Source organism: Sorex fumeus, unplaced genomic scaffold (assembly GCF_029834395.1).
Source record: "Sorex fumeus unplaced genomic scaffold, SorFum_2.1 ptg000038l, whole genome shotgun sequence".
NCBI classification, from domain to species: domain Eukaryota; kingdom Metazoa; phylum Chordata; class Mammalia; order Eulipotyphla; family Soricidae; genus Sorex; species Sorex fumeus.
In genome coordinates, this window is record NW_026606095.1 from 12,228,992 (window position 1) to 12,248,174 (window position 19,183).

The 19,183-nt window shown below is 43.8% G+C and overlaps 1 protein-coding gene across 5 annotated transcripts in view; it reads left to right on the forward strand.

The window, feature by feature from the left end:
• The window catches only part of TRPM3 (transient receptor potential cation channel subfamily M member 3), a 997,482-nt gene that overhangs the window by 869,393 nt on the left and 108,906 nt on the right, over positions 1 to 19,183 (forward strand). For all 5 annotated transcript variants that reach the window (XM_056118728.1, XM_056118724.1, XM_056118725.1 and 2 more), the window contains 5 exons: positions 2,053 to 2,082; positions 3,556 to 3,845; positions 7,539 to 7,767; positions 11,178 to 11,345; positions 17,849 to 17,989. In XM_056118728.1, the coding sequence (XP_055974703.1) occupies positions 2,053 to 2,082; positions 3,556 to 3,845; positions 7,539 to 7,767; positions 11,178 to 11,345; positions 17,849 to 17,989 (858 nt within the window). The remainder of the gene's footprint in view (positions 1 to 2,052; positions 2,083 to 3,555; positions 3,846 to 7,538; positions 7,768 to 11,177; positions 11,346 to 17,848; positions 17,990 to 19,183) is intronic.

The window sequence follows — 19,183 nt, forward strand, 5'->3', positions numbered from 1 at the left end:
CTTGCAACATCATATATTGGTCATTATAAAATATTGAGCCCCTGAGTTATGCATATCTTACAAACATTGACACATTTCATTATGCAATTCCAAAATCTCAGTTTCATTTATATCGTATCCAATCTCATGAGAAAACAAAATAAAAAGCAAAAAGCAAATACAAAAAAAAACACAGTCAAAAGCATGGGGGAGAGGACACAATTTTCTCCAAATTCTAATTTTCCCTCATTTCTGCTTGGAAAGTTTAAATTTTGTCATTGGCAAAAAAATGTCGTCGTTTTCCTGGAAAAAATGAATGACTTCATTCATTCCCAAAAAATGTCTGCCATGTGTCCAAGTCAAAATAATCAGTTTGTCTGCGAGTGATTCCTTCAAGGACATATCCAAGAAAATGGCAATGACTCAATCCAAACTGTCAAGTGTTTGCCTTAGGACAACCCATCAGAGTGTCCACAGTTCAGTATTTAACAGAAGTACTTTTCATCCCTCTCAGAATAGCCTTTTTAATATAATGAAGGATAGAGAATTTAATAAAGCTAACGTTACTTGTTTTCTAGCTCTCATCAAGAACGCGCGCGTGTGTGTGTGTGTGTGTGTGTGTGTGTGTGTGTGTGTGTGTGTGTTTGGATACAGGGGAGGCGAGAGCCATACTGGGCAGTGTCCGGCTTTATACTTGGGTTGCTCTTGGCAGTGCTTAGGGATCGTGTCATGCCAAGGACTGAACTCAGGCCTCCTCCATGCAAAATGTGCACACCAGTCCTTTGAGGTTTTTTCCATCCCCTCATCAAGGAATTATTTGGTGAAATTGGCATTTTTTTTCATCTAAAATTCAAGTATTTGACAGTGGAATTCAATGACAACTATTCAAGTTTGTTACCACTGCCTTATTCTTGTTAAGACAGACAGCAATTTAATTCATTATCATTTTACATTGTCACTACACATGTTAACTGTGTCAAAACTTAAAGATACCTTAGCATTGTTAGGAAATTAATTTTGACTTTTCAGATTCCCTAATAAGGTCTCAGGAAAGACTTCTCTGAAAAAGTATCATGGTCCATGGACCACATTTTGAAAACTGCTCTCCTAGCTGGGGTAGGCATAGTTTTCATGTAGGCCCAAGCTCATTTTCTGATTATGAAACTTTTTTGTGACACTAGAATAGAACTTTGAAAACACCCAAAATTATAAATACAAAAAAGAAGTAGTGATCATTTAAAGGAGGCAAGAGAAAAGGAAAGGGAGAGAGGCATAGGGTCCAAGTGATTCCTAGTTGAATGGTCCAATAAAATTTGGAGGGACTTTCAGTGTTCTCATGACTATTTACTTGGTCAACTTTCAAAGTGGCACCAAGCATTCTGTAATCCTTAAAATATGGGTGTGTTGCTCCTGAGCTAAGATGTGTAATTTTCTATTTGTTCTTGTGAAATATAAACTGGGTTCTGTAAGTAACGGAGTTCCTTGCTCTCTCCATCTTGGTCTATGACTATGCTGTACATACCCAGGCATGCTCAGTACTGCTGCTGTATGTGATGCCACTTTTCATGTCATATGACACCCCTTCACTAGTGACACATGTTCTTCTCCCTGATCATGGGGTTAAGTCCAGCATGGAGATATATATATATATATATATATATATATATATATATATATTTGTATTTCTGAATCATATCCTGGGTCTCCTGAGGTTTGTGAAACCTCTTATGGGCTGACTCTCTATTGAACTGCTCACTTACCACTTGAAGTCATGGAGATGTGAGCATCATCCACTTTTGGTCCACAAAAGAGCATGTAAAATGGAGTTTTTATATTGAATGATCTCATAATGCCTTTCCAGGTTCCTCAGTTTTTGTGATTCATCAAAATAATTAAATCTTTAATTCTCTCTGAATTCCAGTGAATGGGCTTCCCTAATGTTGTTTTATTTGGTGAAATGAATAAGTGCTCTATGTTGTAATAATGCTCTCCTATTGCCTATTTAAACACAGTGGGATTCTTTTCTTGTGTGTAGAAAGGTCTAACTTTGTGCACTACCTTTGTTTTTAACAGCCGAAAGCCTTGAAACTGCTGGGAATGGAGGTAAGTGTTTGCTCACATTTTTAGCATCAATTATTTGTTCTCATATAAATTCATTTCAGCGATAATAGGAATACATAATTCTAAGCAAGGAGGTCAATGTCTTCCCAGTTGTCAAGGGGGCAGATCAAAGTGGCTTCAGAAATTCTACCATGAGCTTACAGTAGCACTGCAAAGAAAGGAACAAATTCTATTTTAAATACTAACTTGAAAAGGAAACATATATTTCAGTATGTCAAATTTATTCATGGGCATTTACAAATGGCAATAGATTCAAAGGTCAGAAATACTTCACATCTAATGCATCTAATGGAGGGGGGAGAGAAATACTCAAAATGATCTATTTCCTGTATTTAATTTGGGTGGTTATTGTCATGGATGCAAAAGCTAGCATAGGCTATTCTGGTCCTTTCGATGCAAATGGGACTGCTGTCATGAGATACAAATAACCCTACCTGTGTTTGGAGGGAAGTAGAAATGGGCAAAAGTAAAACAAAAAATAACTTGCCCATTAGAAAGTACTTTTTCAAAATTAAAATATAACACTGACATGTTCCCATAAACCTGTGCTTGAACATTTACCACAGCTTGTTTTTGAATTAGACATTATGAATAAGTTTGTGAGTTCTTTTTTTTTTAATTTTATTGAATCAACGTGAGATAGTTACAAGCTTTCATGTTTGGTTACAATCACACAATGATCAAACGCCCATCCCTCCACCAGTGCACATTCCCCACCACCAATATCCCTGGTATACCCCCCCTTTCCCACCCTCCCTCTGCTTCCATGGCAGACAATATTATCCATACTCTCTCTCACTTTTGGGCATTATGGTTTGCAATACAGATACTTAGAAAATATCATGTTTGGTCCATTATTGACTTTCAGCACACATCTCCCACCCTGACCGATTCCTCCAGCCATCATTTTCTTAGTGATCCCTTCTCTATTCCAACTGCCCTCTCCCCTCCACACATGAGGCTGGCTTCCAGCTATGGAGCAGTCCTTCTGGTTCTTGTATCTACTGTCCTTGGGTGTCAGCCTCATGTTATGTTATTTTATACTCCACAAATGAGTGCAATCCTTCTATGCTATCCCTCTCTTTCAGACTCATTTCACTTAGCATGATACTCTCTCTGTCTATCCATTTATAAGCAAATTTCATGACTTCATCTGTCCTAACAGCTGCATAATATTCCATTGTGTAGATGTACCAAAGTTTCTTTAACCAGTCGTCTGTTGTAGGGCACTTGAGTTGTTTCCAGATTTTGGCTATTGTGGACAGTGCTACAATGAACATATAAGCACAGGTGTCATTTCTACTGTGCTTTTTGCATCCTCAGGTGTGAGTTCTTTTAAGACTGGAGCTGGCCACAGTCACCTCTGCATCTATCCCAGAACTGGGCCAGCAGTAGATCCATAATGACTATTCTCTTAATTGATTTGGTTTATTTCCAATGTCCTTGGAATTCTAGGATGACGTTCCCTTGAGGCGGGGAAGAAAGACAACTAAGAAGCGTGAAGAGGAAGTGGACATTGACTTAGATGACCCTGAGATCAACCACTTCCCTTTCCCCTTCCACGAGCTGATGGTGTGGGCCGTCCTGATGAAGAGACAGAAGATGGCCCTGTTTTTCTGGCAGCATGGCGAGGAGGCCATGGCCAAGGCCCTGGTGGCCTGCAAGCTCTGCAAGGCCATGGCTCACGAGGCCTCCGAGAATGACATGGTTGATGACATCTCCCAGGAGCTGAATCACAACTCCAGGTCAGCCAGCCCAACCAACGGGGTGGTCAGGAAAAGAGAAGGGAAGGGGAACCCCAATGTGGACAGTTTGGGCTACCCCAAACTTTTTTTTAATGTAGGGGTACTGCTATTTATTCAGCCACTGATTAGCTGATTGAATTGTGCATGAACCCCACCTTTTTTTTTTCATTTTTTTATAATTTTATTTATTGAATCACCGTGAGAGCAGTTACAAAGCTTTTGGGTCTAAGTCCCGGTCATACAATGAAACACCCGTACCATCACCAGTGCCCATTCTCCACCCCCAACAACACCAGTATACCCCCATCCCACACCCTCCCCCTACCTGTGGGGCAGATGATTTTCACATTACTCTCTCTCTACTTTGGTCAAATTCAATATTCTGATACTAGACCCACCATTGTTATTTGAGATTTTACCCCAACACTCAGATCTGCTGAAAAGGCAACAGTAGACAGTTTGTTTTCTATTGCTGGTTATGAATAACATATGATGTCACGTGCCCGCAGTAGTAGCTGTGCAATTTTGAAATTCCGAAATTTTAACTCTTAAATCTGGAGGGATTTCTGCCAAAACCTGCTGGGTTCCGAGATTTGCTCCTGAGTCTCTGGGATCATGGCCATTAAGCAGCTTGATAAGGAGCCAAAAAGACCGTTCGTGGGCAATAACTTGGGGTCTCATTGGGGTGGGGAGGACAGGACCATCTCCCCCCCCATCCCATGAGGCCCAAAATGTCTCATTACTGAGAGCCCAAACCTAACTGTCCAATGGCCTCTGGAGGATGACAGCCACCAAGCCGCCAGGGGGAAGCAGGTGGAGGGACAACACCCTTTCCCCCCTGGGTGGGCTACCCCAAACTTTACAATGAGGCAGAGGCAGTATTCCCAATGGGACACTCCAGGAGTGGTCACAAATTGTCAACCTTTACAGATAGAGGTACCTATAGAGATTCAGATTTTATTTCATCCTTTCAATTGCCCTGAGATAGGTCCTTTTGCTATGTATATTTTGAAGCTGGAGAAAAGGGGGGAAATTAAGAAACTTGCCATACTTATGGTATGTATCACTGTCACTGTCACCGTCATTCTGTTGTTCATCGATTTGCTCAAGCAGGCTCCAGTAATGTCTCCATTCGTCCCTGTCACGTGCCAGTGTAGCCCAATGGCATACTGGGGGCTCTTTCAGGGTCAGAGGAATGAGGACCATCATTTTTACTGTTTTTGGCATATCAAGTACACAACGGGTAGCTTGCCAGGCTCTGCTGTGTAAGCGGGATTTCCTCTGTAGCTTGTGGGGCTCTCCGAGAGGGGTGAAGGCTATGGGGTTCCAGGAAATACTGCATCACTCTCTTCTGGGAGCTTTGTTTTATAGTCTCTGGGTCTTGGCCATTGATGAGATTACATGGCATGGAGGCAGTTTGTGTGTGTGGCTGCCAAGCTACTGGAAAATGGGGAATCTGGGTGGAGGAGGCCCAGTCCCCATTCGAGCAGGGTTAGAGATCTCAGCCACAGGTCCCGCATACCTGGGTTCCTCTGCCGGTTCCTTCATGTGTGAAGCTTGTGTGAGCATGTGGAGAGTGGCCTATGGTATGCATAAGTCTGTCAAATTAAGAAGACCTACTGTAACCATGTCCCGGTGGGCCCCGGGCGAGCTCGGGGACAGCCAGTTGGGTGGTCGAGAGCCAAGAGCCGGACCCTCGTTTGCCTGAGCACTGAGACGTCGGCTGCAGCCTGGCAGGACCCGCGGCCCCTGCGCCCAGGATGGCCAGGACGTCCTCGGCTGCATCTCTGAGTCACTGGTCAAACCCTCTTGCTCTTCTTCCTGCTCTAGTGCTTTGGGTGCCCCAGAACCATCTGGATACCCCCGAGGTCATGGCTCCCCTCTCTGCTCAGGGTCACGTCACAAGAGAAAAAGGCAATTTTACAGATTTGGGCCATGTAGACACGAGTAGAGTCTTTTCTCTAATGTGGCATGAGGAGTCCTTTTGTAATTTTTTTGGTCCATGCCCCAAAGTACTCTGGCTTGCTCCTGGCTCAGCACTTGGGGATGATGCTGGGGGGTGGGGGTGGGGATCGAACCCGGATCGGGCATGTGCACATGTCAGACGTCCTACCTTCTGTGCTATCTCTCTGGCCCAAGAAGTCCTGTTTTCTTACTTTTCCAACACAGAACATAGCAGCCCTTTCCCGTGAGCTCCGGCCTCTCCTGGGATGGTCAGTCTGAACGTTTCTGCTCTTATCACCACCTGAGTGGTGATAAGACCAGCTGTGAAGGAGGCTCTGGGGTGGGGCCCAGCTGCCCGCAGGCCAGGAAGTGCCCAGGTGCCCTGGGATGGCACCTGGAGAAAACGAGGCTAGAATGAGCAGCCTTCTTATTGAGAAATGTTTTCATCAACTGTTTCTTTAAATCATTTGACATTTTTTTTTTTTTGCTTTTTTGGGTCACACCAGTGATGTTCAGGGATTACTCCTGGTGGTTCTGGGGAACCATATGGGATGCTGGGAATCGAACCCGGGTCGGCCGCGTGCAAGGCAAATGCCCTGCCTACTATCAGCCCTCGATCATTTGACATTTTAAGCTAAATATCCACCCCCTTGTAATTTAATAAATAATTAGCAAGAGCACAGTGGTAGAGCATTTGCCTTGTGTGTAGTCAGCCCAGCCCACCCAGGTTCGATTCCTCCGCCCCTCTCGGAGAGCCCAGCAAGCTACCAAGAGTATCTCATCCGCATGGCAGAGCCTGGCAAGCTCCCCGTGGTGTATTCGATCTGCCAAACACAGTAACAACAAGTCTCACAATGGAGATGTTACTGGGCCCGCTCAAGCAAATTGATGAACAACAGGAGGACAGTGCTACAGTGCTACTATAACCAAATAGCACAGCAGTAGGGCGTTTGCCTTGCACATAGTCAACATGACCAATCCAAGTTCGATTCCCCTGCCCCTCTCGTAGAGCATGGCAAGCTACCAAGAGAATCTTGCCCGCGCGTGAAAGCCTGGCAAGCTACCCGTGACACATTCAATATGCCAAACACAGTAACAACAAGTCTCAAAATGGAGACATTACTGGGCCTGCTTGAGCAAATTGATAAACAAGGAGAGGACAGTGGACAGTGGACTGTAAACACAGTATTGATTTTTTAGTCTGCCTTCTCCACCCCAGGTTGGCCGGGTAGGCTGTGTGTAAGGCAAACGCCCTACCGCTGTGCTATTGCTCCAGCCCTTTCACACGGCCTACCCGGCCAAACCAGGTTCGATTCCTCCACCCCTCTCGGAGAGCCCAGCAAGCTACCAAGAGTACCTAGCCCACACGGCAAAGCCTGGCAAGCTACCTGTGACCTATTCAATATGCCAAACACAGTAACAATAAGTCTCACGATGGAGACGTTACTGGGCCCGCTCGAGCAAATCGATAAACAATGGGAGGCCAGTGCTACAGTGCTACAGTGCCTTCTCCACCCAGATGACTTCAACGGGAGGTCTTGAGCACAGGAGCCGTGCTTTGTTTGCTGTACTCCCCTAGTCTAAACACAGGATCTGGTGCATCAGAGATGCTTAGTCCATGTCTGCTTGATCCACAAATGAGTGAGACAACATAGCAGTCTAGTTGGGCTGGGCCATTGGATCCCCACTTTTGTCCCCCAATTCTCCATGATGGTCTAAAAGACACTTCCTCCCCCCTCTCTCTTTCAGGGACTTTGGGCAGTTGGCTGTCGAGCTCCTAGACCAGTCTTATAAGCAGGACGAGCAGCTGGCCATGAAACTGCTGACGTATGAACTGAAAAACTGGAGCAATGCCACGTGCCTGCAGCTGGCCGTGGCCGCCAAGCACCGAGACTTCATCGCACACACGTGCAGCCAGATGTTGCTCACAGACATGTGGATGGGCCGGCTCCGAATGCGCAAGAACTCAGGCCTCAAGGTCAGTGTGCCCTAAAGGCCCTGTTGCCCTTGAGGACAGAGGGTTGGTTGGAGTCTTCAAGCAGAATCGGCAATAGTTAGGTGTTCTCTGATCCTTGGGTGGCAGCACTCAAGTCCTACTCCACATCACAGATTTTCATATGTGGAGCTATTCTTTACATAGAAGTTAGGGCCTTGGGGCTAGAGCGGTAGTACAGCAGGTAGGGCATTTGTTTTGCACACGGCCGACCCAGGTTTGATTCCCAGCATTCCATACGGTCCCCTGAGCATCACCAAGAGTAACACCTGAGCATTGCAGCGTGTAACCCAAAAAGCAAATTTAAAAAAAAAATCTACCAAAAATAAAAAAAAAAAGGAAAAAAGTTAGAGCCTCTCGGACATTCTAATAAATCAGCACCTCTAGGAATATCACCTAAACATGAATTTTTTCAGAAAATCTGAAATGATGGTCACATTAAAAGACCATTGCTCTTGCACATGTTATTTCCCTGTGACAAAAAGAGACATTTGCTCTTGTCAACTACACTTGAGAAAAAATTTTAACTGAAATTTTAAAAAATGAACTCGATATGTGTAGAGTCACTGCTTATAATGTGACCTACTTTGAAGTGAAGGTTAATAAACTTTAGGTCAGTGGATAGAACCTATGTTCAAGTGAGCATCTTAAAATGAATACATGTAAATTATCAAGTAGATTATTGACGGTGGCTATCTGTAGGATGCAAGGTGTATGAAACCAGATGATAAGTGGCTTGTTGCTTTTTTTGTATTTCCTACGTTCTATATAATATTTTTTAAAAAATTGAACTGAGGTGGGGTCTGGAGTGATAGTACAGCAGGTAGGGTGTTTGCCTTGCACGTGGCCGACCAAAGTTCGATTCCCAGCATCCCATATGGTCACCCGAGCACCGCCAAGAGTAAATCCTGAGTGCAGAACCAGGAGTAACCCCTGTGCATCACTGGGTATGACCCAAAAAGGAAAAAAAAATTGAACTGAGGAGCCAGAGTGATAGTACAGTGAGTAGGGCGTTTGCCTTGCACGCAGCCGACCCAGGTTTGATTCCCAGCATCCCATATGGTCCCCTGAGCACTGCCAGGAGTGATTTCTGAGTACAGAGCCAGGAGTAACCCCTGTGCATTGCCAGGTGTGACCCAAAAAGGAAAAAAAGAGAATAAGAGAAAGTAGCCCCCAAACTTCCCTGATATTACTACTGCCCCCCCGGGACAGTTCCGATGAGCTCTTGCTGTGGTTTCACCCACATTGGGACACTATTCAAGTTTGGCTAGTATAACTGAGTAGGCTCAATTTTCATAGATTTTTCTAATCTAGGCAACTCTGAGGCCAACCCAAAGCAGAAGGGGGCCACCACACTGTTACTAGAGGCCACTGTGACTGAAACACTCCCTTCCTGCCCCCAAGCCCCTTTCTCTTGACCCAGAACTACTGAAGGTTCCTTAAAATGGGTCAGGGGTGTTCCGTGGCCACATCACTAGTAACTTCCAGCCTAGTTCTCAGCTCTCAGGACAGGGTGTAATGTACCTGGAAGCTGCCAGAATGTCACCTGAGCCTTCCTGGGCCTGACAGGCACCATGGGCTTAGGGTCACCACTCTTCTCCCTTTTCCCTTAGCTGATCTCTGTCCCTGTGTGCCTTGGAGCACAGTTCTTCATTACTGGAGGGTCATTTCATCCTAAGTATCCCTGAAAGATCTCTCTTAGCCCCTTACCCTGGTTCTGTTTCTTCAAGGGGGGTTAGATACAGAAGACTGGTACAGGAGAATCATTTAAGTCTGAGGGAAGTTGGAATTTCACCATTTCACCATTCAGAAATGCCACTCATTCATTCCCTGGCAAATGGAGAATGCGATTCTCTTTCAGGAAAAGGGCCCGTGTGTGTAGCAGGTTGACAGCAACGTATGTATACCACCAGTGGCTCACACTTGGATGTGACTTAGCATATTGATATGAGCACTGCATTATGCTAATTAAGCTACACACAAGTGTGAGCTACTGGTAGTATGCACAGCTGGCATCAACATGCTAATTAACACAACTAATTTGCTGGCATCAAGGTATAATGTCGTCGCAAGGAGCTTTAAGCAAGTTTTCTATAGCACTGTCTGTAGCACTGTCCTCCCATTGTTCATTGATTTGCTCGAGCAGGCACCAGTAATGTCTCCATTGTGAGACTTGTTACTGTTTTGGGGGATACCACGGGGAGCTAGCCAAGGTCTGCCATGTGGGCGAGATACCGTTGGTAGCTTGCCAGGCTCTCTGAGAGGGACAGAGGAATCAAACCCAGGTCAGCCACGTTCAAGGCAAACGCCCTACCCGCTATGCTATCACTGAACCCAAGTTGTCTATATTTGAGAGAAATACAGTGCTGGATTTTCTGGCAGCAGTTTTTAAAATTTTATTAGTGAAACCATGAGGTACAGTTGTAGACTTACAAACTTCCATGTTTGGGTTTCAGTTATACAATAATCAAGTACCCATCCCTCCGCCAGTGTCTGGCAGCATTTTTACAATGGCATTTTGATTGTGAGATGGTGAATCCAGAACCCATGTAGTGTGTGAGTGTGTGTGTGTGTGTGTGTGTGTGTGTGTTCCTGTGAAAGGGAGAAAAGTGGTATGGGGGTTTAGTTGCAAACACCAGGGGATACTGTATAATAAACAGGATGCTTCCTGCATGGGCTTTCTCAAGGTTAACTAGGAGGGGCATTTTTTACAAAGAGAGTCAGATGACTGGCATATGGTCAGCCCCACTTGACACATTAGCAACTAAACACCAGTGCTCATACACAGAAATTGATTCCACCAAAGTAATGCTATATAATGACTAAATGGGCAATCTAATTCTTTATTATTTTTGCTTTAGTTGGGGGTCACATTTTCCTCATTTCTCCCATGCAAAATGACTATTAATCAGGAAAGATGTATTTGGATAATATGCTATATTTTTCTCTGGGGCTGGAGTGATAACATAGTGGTAGGACATTTGCCTTGCACACGGCCGGCTCGGCTGACCCAGGTTTGATTCCTCCACCCCTCTCAGAGAGCCTGGCAAGCTACCGAGAGTATCTCACCTGCACAGAAAAGCCTGGCAAGCTACCCCTGATGTATTTGATATGCCAAACACAGTAACAACAAGTCTCAAAATGGAGATGTTACTGGGCCCGCTTGAGCAAACCGGTGAACAATGGGAGGACAGTGCTACAGTACTATATTTCTCTAAAATCAGGCTGAACTACTACCTAATGATTGTATTTAGTCATTCAGAGAGCCACACCCTATCTGTGTGCACACGCATGCAGACATAAACACCAGACCCCAGGCCCTCTGATTCTAAGCAATCCCCCTGATCTTAATCCTTTAAATGTGATGATTATTATTATCATTATTATTGCTTTAGGTAATTCTGGGAATTCTACTTCCTCCTTCAATTCTCAGCTTGGAGTTCAAGAACAAAGACGACATGCCTTACATGTCTCAGGCTCACGAAATTCATCTCCAAGAGAAGGAGCCAGAGGAACCAGAGAAGCCCTCGAAGGAAAAAGACGAAGAGGACATGGAACTGACTGTAAGAAATGACCCGCAGTAGATGGTCCCTGAGGAGTGCTCCCCGTCTGTCTGTCCTAGTGGCATGGCTTGAGATGTGAGAACCCCTGGGGACAGCCTCCCTGTAGATGCATTCCTTTAAGTTTTTTTTTAATTAATTTTTTTTATTAGTGAAACACCATGAGGTACCCTTATCACGATCACGATCACGATCACGATCATCCTGTTGTTCCCCAATTGCCTCGAGCAGACACCAGTAACGTCTCCTTCTTCCTAACCCTGAGATTTTAAAAGAGCCATATTCAAGGCTTTTTCAGGGTGAGGAGAATGAGACCCATCATTGTTACTGGTATTTGGCATATTGGGTACGCCACGGGGAGTTTGCCAGACTCTGCCGTGTGGGCAGGTTACATTCGACAGCCTGCCAGGTTGTCCAAAGTAAGAAAGAGATAATAAGATGTCAGCTTCCAGGAGCTGGGTTTTATAGTCTCTGAGTCTTGGCCGTTGATGGGATTACACGACGCCAGGGGGCCAGTTAGTGGGTGTGACCGTTATAGACTTACAAATTTTTGTGCTTGGGTTTCAGTTATACAATGATCAAGTACCCATCCCTCCACCAGCGCCCATCCTCCACCACCACGGCTCCCAGCATCCCTCCCACCCCCTATCCCCCCATCCCACCTGCCTCTGTGGCAGGTCCTTGAAGTTTTGAGAGCAGAGTCATTTAAACAGCCTTCCTGTGCACGAAGAACATGATGATAGGGACCAATTCCGTGTGCATTCCTTGCGCTAGAGTCACTGGTGCGGAAACACTCAAGGAAATTCAGAACCACGGCCCTCGTAAATTTTCCAAACAGGCAAGGCTCGTCATTCCCCAGGTGAGCTGGCGGCCTCAGCCACTGAGAAGGAAAGACAGGCAGGGCCTGGGCAGCAGCTGGCTTCCCTAAGCTGAAACTGCTCAGCTGATGATGAGAAGCCTCTGTCTGTTTTGGGGGTCAGGTTCACAAATGCAGGACTAATTGAATTTTGAGGTCTGTATGGAAGGTTTTTATTAGCTCTTCCCGGTATAATTAGAGTGCATGGATGCTTTGTTCTGCAGAGGAATGGGGCAGCTGGGCATGGGACTGCTTCCCACAACCTCCGCCTGAGCAGCGTGACTGCCGCTGGATTGATTCCAAAGTCTAAAAATATCAAATGCAGCAAAAGGGACAAACAAGCTCCATAGCTTTGAAGACACCAAGTGACAACTTCACAGGACTTCCTGGCTCTTCCCCCATCCTCCCTACCACCCTGCCCATTCACCGCGGTGACCCAGAAGTTCTAAGGTTGAGAAAACAAAAATTGGTTTGGCTCAGGTGATAAAAGGCCTTTGCGTTAGGATCCTAGTGGGACCGCCCTGTGAATAGTTCTTCCTCCAGATAAATAAGATTTCCTTGCAGCAGGCCTTTCCTAAAAATCTATTTTCAGGCACAAGCTGAGCCCCAAGTATAGCAGGGCACATACATATATATAGATAGATAAACATGGAACCACTCCTTTGATTGAGTCATCATTCAGAGCTTTTTGGCTTGAGTGAAATGTCAGTGTTTCCTTTCAGTTTCAGGATTTTTCTAAAAAATAAGTGGAAGAATGTACTTACCTCTGTGACGGGAATAGGTGATGGTCTTCTCGAACTATCTTAGAATAATCTTAGCCTTTGAGCTCCTTCTGAAATAGGAAGTGGGATTTTGATCATTACCCAAAATGTGGTGGCAGGAAAGCCATCTGTTGAAAATTTCAGTGGAGAAGCAAAAAATGTGCCCTGAAAGCAGAATCTTGCCCCATCGCCTACCATTCAGACATCAGACAGTTTCTAAACCTCTATCATAGGAGCTATAACATCATCTAGCTCAAAGTATATCTATAAACTCTGTAGACAGGTACCCAGCACAGGCAAACCTTGATAGCTGTTTGCTAATATTGTTATAATGATAACTGCCTTTGCATACTGTTCCTCGTGGAATCCTCGCAACCATCTTCTGAGTTCAGTGCTCTTATTAACTCATTTAACATATGAGAAATCAGAGACTCCTTAATTTCCCGAAGTTATACAGTTGCAAAAATCTGGATAAGAATTGAGACATGGAGACTCCACTAGCCACAGTTTTAACTGATAGGCTCGAGAGATTTAAATTTCATTTAAATGAAAATTTAAATTTAAATTTTCCATCCTTTGGGCGATGCATGCTGAAAGTAGACTATAGACCGAATATGATTGCAACTCATTGCCTCTTTTGCAAACCACAGCACCCAAAAGGGGAGAGAGAACAAAAGGGAATGCCCTGCCACAGAGGCAGGGTGGCATGGGGGTGGATGGGGGTGGGAGGGATACTGGAATCAGTGGTGGTAGAGAATGGGCACTGGTGGAGGGACGGGTACTCAATCATTGTATAACTGAAACCCAAGCACAAAAATTTTTAACTGTACCTCATGGTGTTTCATAATAAAACTTAATAAAACTTAATAAATAAATAAATAAAATTTTCCATCCTAGAGGCTATAGAGATAGTACTAGGGTGAAGGCACTTGCAGACCATGCTATTGACGCCAGTTCAATACCAAGCACTACCAGGAGTGAATGATCCCAGAGCACAGAGCCACTGAGCACCACTGAGTATGATTCAAAAAACAATAACAGCAACAACCACAAAAGCTTTTTTTTTTTTCATCCTAAACCCAAATGTAGGCACTTAGTGTGATCTTATCAATCGAATACCAAAGAGACTTCAGGAATTTTGAAATGGCCTCGTCATAGGCACATCCTCTAGGGAGGCAGCTAGTGGGGAATCAGCATTATTTCTGGTTTAGGATCTAAAGGAAGGAAACAAAAAGGATGGTTCCCTTCTTTTCTAAGTCTAGAGCTTTGAGGCTTGATCCTTCAAGAAGCCATGAAAGAGCGTCTCTAGATTCAGAGCAAATTTAGCTTGCCAGACAAGAGGCCCTGGTTTGTTTACTGAAACCTTGTGGCAAACTCCACAAGAGTATGCTTGCCTGAGCTTCATCTGCACAGCCAGCAGAGACAAGGAAAGGAGGGGAGGACTGGGCTGGCCGCACTGGACTTCAGCACAGCATCGTTGGATCAGAATTTCCTTTCACTCTAAGGAACCTGTCTCTACTACAGCAAGGTCCTAGCTGTTTTGGATAGAATTGGAGAAAACGTTTGTTGAGATCTCTACCCCTTTTTATAGGATTGGTATTTGAGCTTCTGTGTTACTAATCTATCCTCTCATGAAAATGTATGCTTTCCGTTGTCCTTTCCAAAACTATACACAGTTCCCGCCAGAGTTTGCCTCATTTCAGTAGCCGTTAGGAGTTCAGTTCACCTCAAAAGATCTTTCTCAGACTTGGCATCCGTGTTCATCCAGCAAAGATTCTCAAGTTTGTATTGTAGACTTTTGCCTGCTTTTGACTCTGTTCATTCTTCTGTAGGGAATGTCATCAAAGGAAATGTTTAACTACTGGGAAAAGAAATCAGCAAAATCAGCAAGATAAGCTGCTTAGGCTAGAATTAATGAAATGTCAAAAAATGCTTTACTTAAACCCATGAAAGACAGTCCTGAAAATACACTTACTTTGGAATATATATGAATAGTTAAGGCAAAACAAATTGTATTTTTGTTCTTATTTTACCTGAACTGACAGATAAATATCTTTCACTTTGCATAATAAAGTTTAAATATGACCATAGACCCAAAGTTTTCTTATAGACCTTTCAACAGTTTCTGACCCTAGAGTTTACCTACTTTAGGTATCTGAAACCCTCCTAGCTACCTTAAATCACATCTTATTGTGTTCCCCAAGGCATTGTACTGTGTTATATATAAATATATATAATTTATATATGTAGGATAATTATGTTACATAAATTATGAATTACAAAGAGACAAATATCATGTAACCTAAGAGTTTCATGAGGTCAGTGATCAATATTTATAGGACTCATTGCTTGTCTACTGAACTAATCCATCACAAAGATTGATTAGACTCACTGATCAAAATAAATGCTTCCATTGGCTGGAATATGGAATGCTACCTATTCATTAACTCAAGGTACTTTTCCAGCCAGAAGGTTCATAAAGGAATGAAAGTCACGTCACCCTCCTCAGAAATCCCAAAGGTTATAGCCAAATCATTGGAAATTGTTACAACTTTGAGTTAAGTTATCTTTGAAGTCCTGACAAAAATAGTTTAAACTATAATCTGTATGTTTAGTCAAGGTAGTTTCAAATGAGAATTATCTAGTGGATGTCCCTGTTCTCAACTTTGGGAAAAAAAAAAAAACTTAAAGCACTTCTATAATTAGAGCTCTCTACTTTAAACTCCTATTTCTAGGACTTTTCCTCATTCCAAATCCTTGTCACTCTCTAAGCAGTTATAAAGTTTCACCCTATTCACACATTTAATAAAAATTTCACTTCCCAAACACTGTAGAACTAACTTTATCTTAAGATAGTATTGAATAAACTCAAGAAATTATGCAGTGATAGACCCATACTGGCATTAGCTGCTCATGTGAGTGGGGTTAAAGGTGGGGGAGTGGGGTGATCTGGCAGGAGATCAAACTAGATTATCTTGGAGCTGGAGCAATAGCATAGCAGGTGAGGCGTTTGCCTTGCATGCGGCTGACCCAGGTTCGATTCCCAGCATCCCATATGGGCCCCTGAGCACCGCCAAGGGTGATTCCTGAGTGCAGAGCCAGGAGTAACCTCTATGCATCACTGGGTGTGACCAAAAAGCAAAAAAAACAAAAAACAAAAACTAGATTATCTTAGTCAAGTAACAGGAATATTTCATTTTACTTTAAGCTCAATAGACAACACCAGCTTTGCACACAGGAGGCCCAAGATTTAACCCAAATACAGTGGGGTGTGGCCCCCAAATCAAAGCAAAACAAAACAAAAAGTAACTATAAAAACAAAAATATAGAAAACTATAAAAAAAATACTAGCTGAAAAAAATGCTATAGAAAGTATAGAAGAACGTATACGGAAGATGGTCTAGAGGCTTATAATAAAGTACCCAGGACAAGTGTAAGGTTGTGCACTTGGTCCCTGGAACCCAAAGCATGCATGACGGGATCCTGGAGAGCCACACTGTCTCGGGACCCTCAGCAGGAATGGTTCAAAATAAAACACAGGGTGGTAGATATAGCCCAAAGGGGCCAGAGCACATGCCTGACATAGACAGGGTCCCAGGTTGTTCCATTCCTACCATCACCAGTTTTATTTATTTTTTTTTAATTTTTATTAATGAGACACCATGAGGTACAGTTGTAGACTTACAAATTCTTGTGCTTGGGTTTCAATTATACAACCATCACCAGTTTTAGAACATAACCCTGAGCATCACCAGTTTTAGACCTAGAGGTCCTGCAACACCAGTGGGAGTGACACCCTACCTCTTCCATCCCCCCCCCCAAAAAAAACCCAGAAAAATGAATGTTTAATGATTACTCATTAATAAGTACTCCAGATACTGATTGATTTGGAGACCAGGCCTTCAATAGGTACTGCCATTGTCCCCCCCTATTTCTGTTCAAGAAACCTACTCTCAGGGAGGTGAAAAGAGTCACCTAAGTGCCATGGATTCCAAGTGTCAAGTTAGGATTCAGTGCCCTTCGGAGGCAGCCCTAGCCTGGAACTCTTTTATCATTAGGATCTATGATCTGCTTTGGGGCATCCTGTCTCTTGCCACACAAAGTGCCAAGTGATTGCCTCTTCTCAAAAGTTGGCCTTCTAGAGCAATGCTCACTCATTCAAGTTATTGTTGTTTCTGGCATTGTAGTGATTGAGAGGGAAAAAATGCATGCTTATGAAAATCTTCAGTAGCTTAGGAGTTGGGGCAGGCCAGTCTGGACTTCTGGTCTCTCCTCATCCACTCCTGCCAGGAGCATCAAGAAGAATACAGACCAGCAGTCATGAAATTTCACAGCAAATCTAGTCATATGCTGAAGGTCTGGGGGAAATGTTCCCACCTTGCTGAACTCTAGGCACTTCTGCTAACTTAACCTCTTGGATACCCAAAATCTTTGGATACCTTACTGGCCCAAATTACCTTTTAGTTTAGAGTTCTTCGCATAAATAGAGGCTAAGTTCAAACCCAGAAAACCTTCCTCAGGTTATGCATGAAGAGAGAGGGTAAGGAAAGACAAGTTCCTGGTTTCTCGGGCTATACACATTTCCTCTCAGCAAGACTATCCCTGCTATCTATAGTCCAGAGTTCCCCAGATGAATGAGATGAGACTTATCAAAAAATACCCCCAAGGTTTTCCCTCCCAGGCAAAACCAAACAAACAAGAATCACCATCCCTGCTCCAGTTCGTTGCTTCTATGTATACTACAAATAGCATGTAGGAAAAGCATGTATCCATCTCTAGGGGCCTTGGACCAAGCACTTGCATTCTAAGAGCATCTTTCCTTATCAGCAGAATGAACACAATGCTCTCTGGAGCCCTGCCATGATGATATCAATTCTCTTCCATTATAGGCAATGTTGGGAAGAAACAGCGGGGAGTCCTCCAGGAAGAAGGATGAAGAGGAAGTTCAGAGTAGACACCGGTTAATCCCCCTAGGCAGAAAAATCTATGAATTCTATAATGCACCTATCGTAAAGTTTTGGTTCTACACGGTAAGCATCTTTCCTTTGCTTCTTGCTAATGAATGAATGCAGAGAACCCGGGTCACCACCTCCTACACTGGGGCAGTTTCCTTGGCCAGTCCTCTGAGGACCACCAAGGCAGGGATGAAAACTGTCGACCTGGCTTTTCCAATAACTTTGCAAGAGGTGTGGAGTTTGTGAGGCAGCTTCTGTGGTTTCTGCATTTTCGTCCTTGCAGAAAAGCGAGGAAAAGGTAAAAGTGAGAACTAACAGAAATAGAAGTGAGAGGAGTATGAGTAGAGTCTAGCAGGAAAATGCATGTCCTTTTACAAAACAGTTTTGTGTTCTGAGTTGGTGAATGCTAGATCAGAGGTGCTCTGTTTAGATGCCTATCGTGGGCAGGGGGCACATTTGGCGGGTCAGAGTTAATAGAGTGTTAAAAAGTAACACCACTCAAGATGGGTAACTCAAATGCCCCCTAGCCCCAACCTGATAGTTTCACCAAACACCCTTTTTCTTTTTTATTATTTTTTTTCTCTGACACAATACTGTGTAACCAATTGGCAAATTTTATTTAGTTCATTGCAAGCACATCCTGCAAAACTTTTCTGTCCACAGATGAAAGTGTGTCCCTAAAACAGTCTCCTGATATGGTAGAATGACTCAACTTTTGGCTCTATGCCTCAATTTTCCATGATATTCTAAGCTTGAGGTGAGCTTTCTCGGCTTCTCTCCAGCATGGTGGAACTGGGCCACATGAAGGATGGGGTGCCTGGATTCTGGATCTTTCCCACAGCTACTGTGTCAGCTGAATCACCAACATGCCCCCCTGACTCTCCACCTCAGCTGTGCACCCCTATGCCCTGTGTCTATCTTGAGTGCTACTTGAGCTTGGCTTTTTTCAAACAAGGTTTTCTCAGCCTCAGCACTCGTGACATTTGGGACAGAACTTTTCTTGATGGGTGCAGTTGTCTTGTATATTTGAAGCATGTTAATCAGCATCCCTGGCAAATACTAGATGCCAATAGCACTCTTGAGCCCCAAGTGTGACAACCAAAATGTCTCCAGACATGGCCAAATGTCCTGTGGGTGGGATAAAATCATCCCAGTGGAAAACCGCACTCTAGAAAGAGGGAAATAATCAAAATACAAATAGTAGGTTTTTTAAAAAATGAAGTGAAAACTCAAATGATTAATGTTCAGAAGGAAAAGAAATTCTTCCTC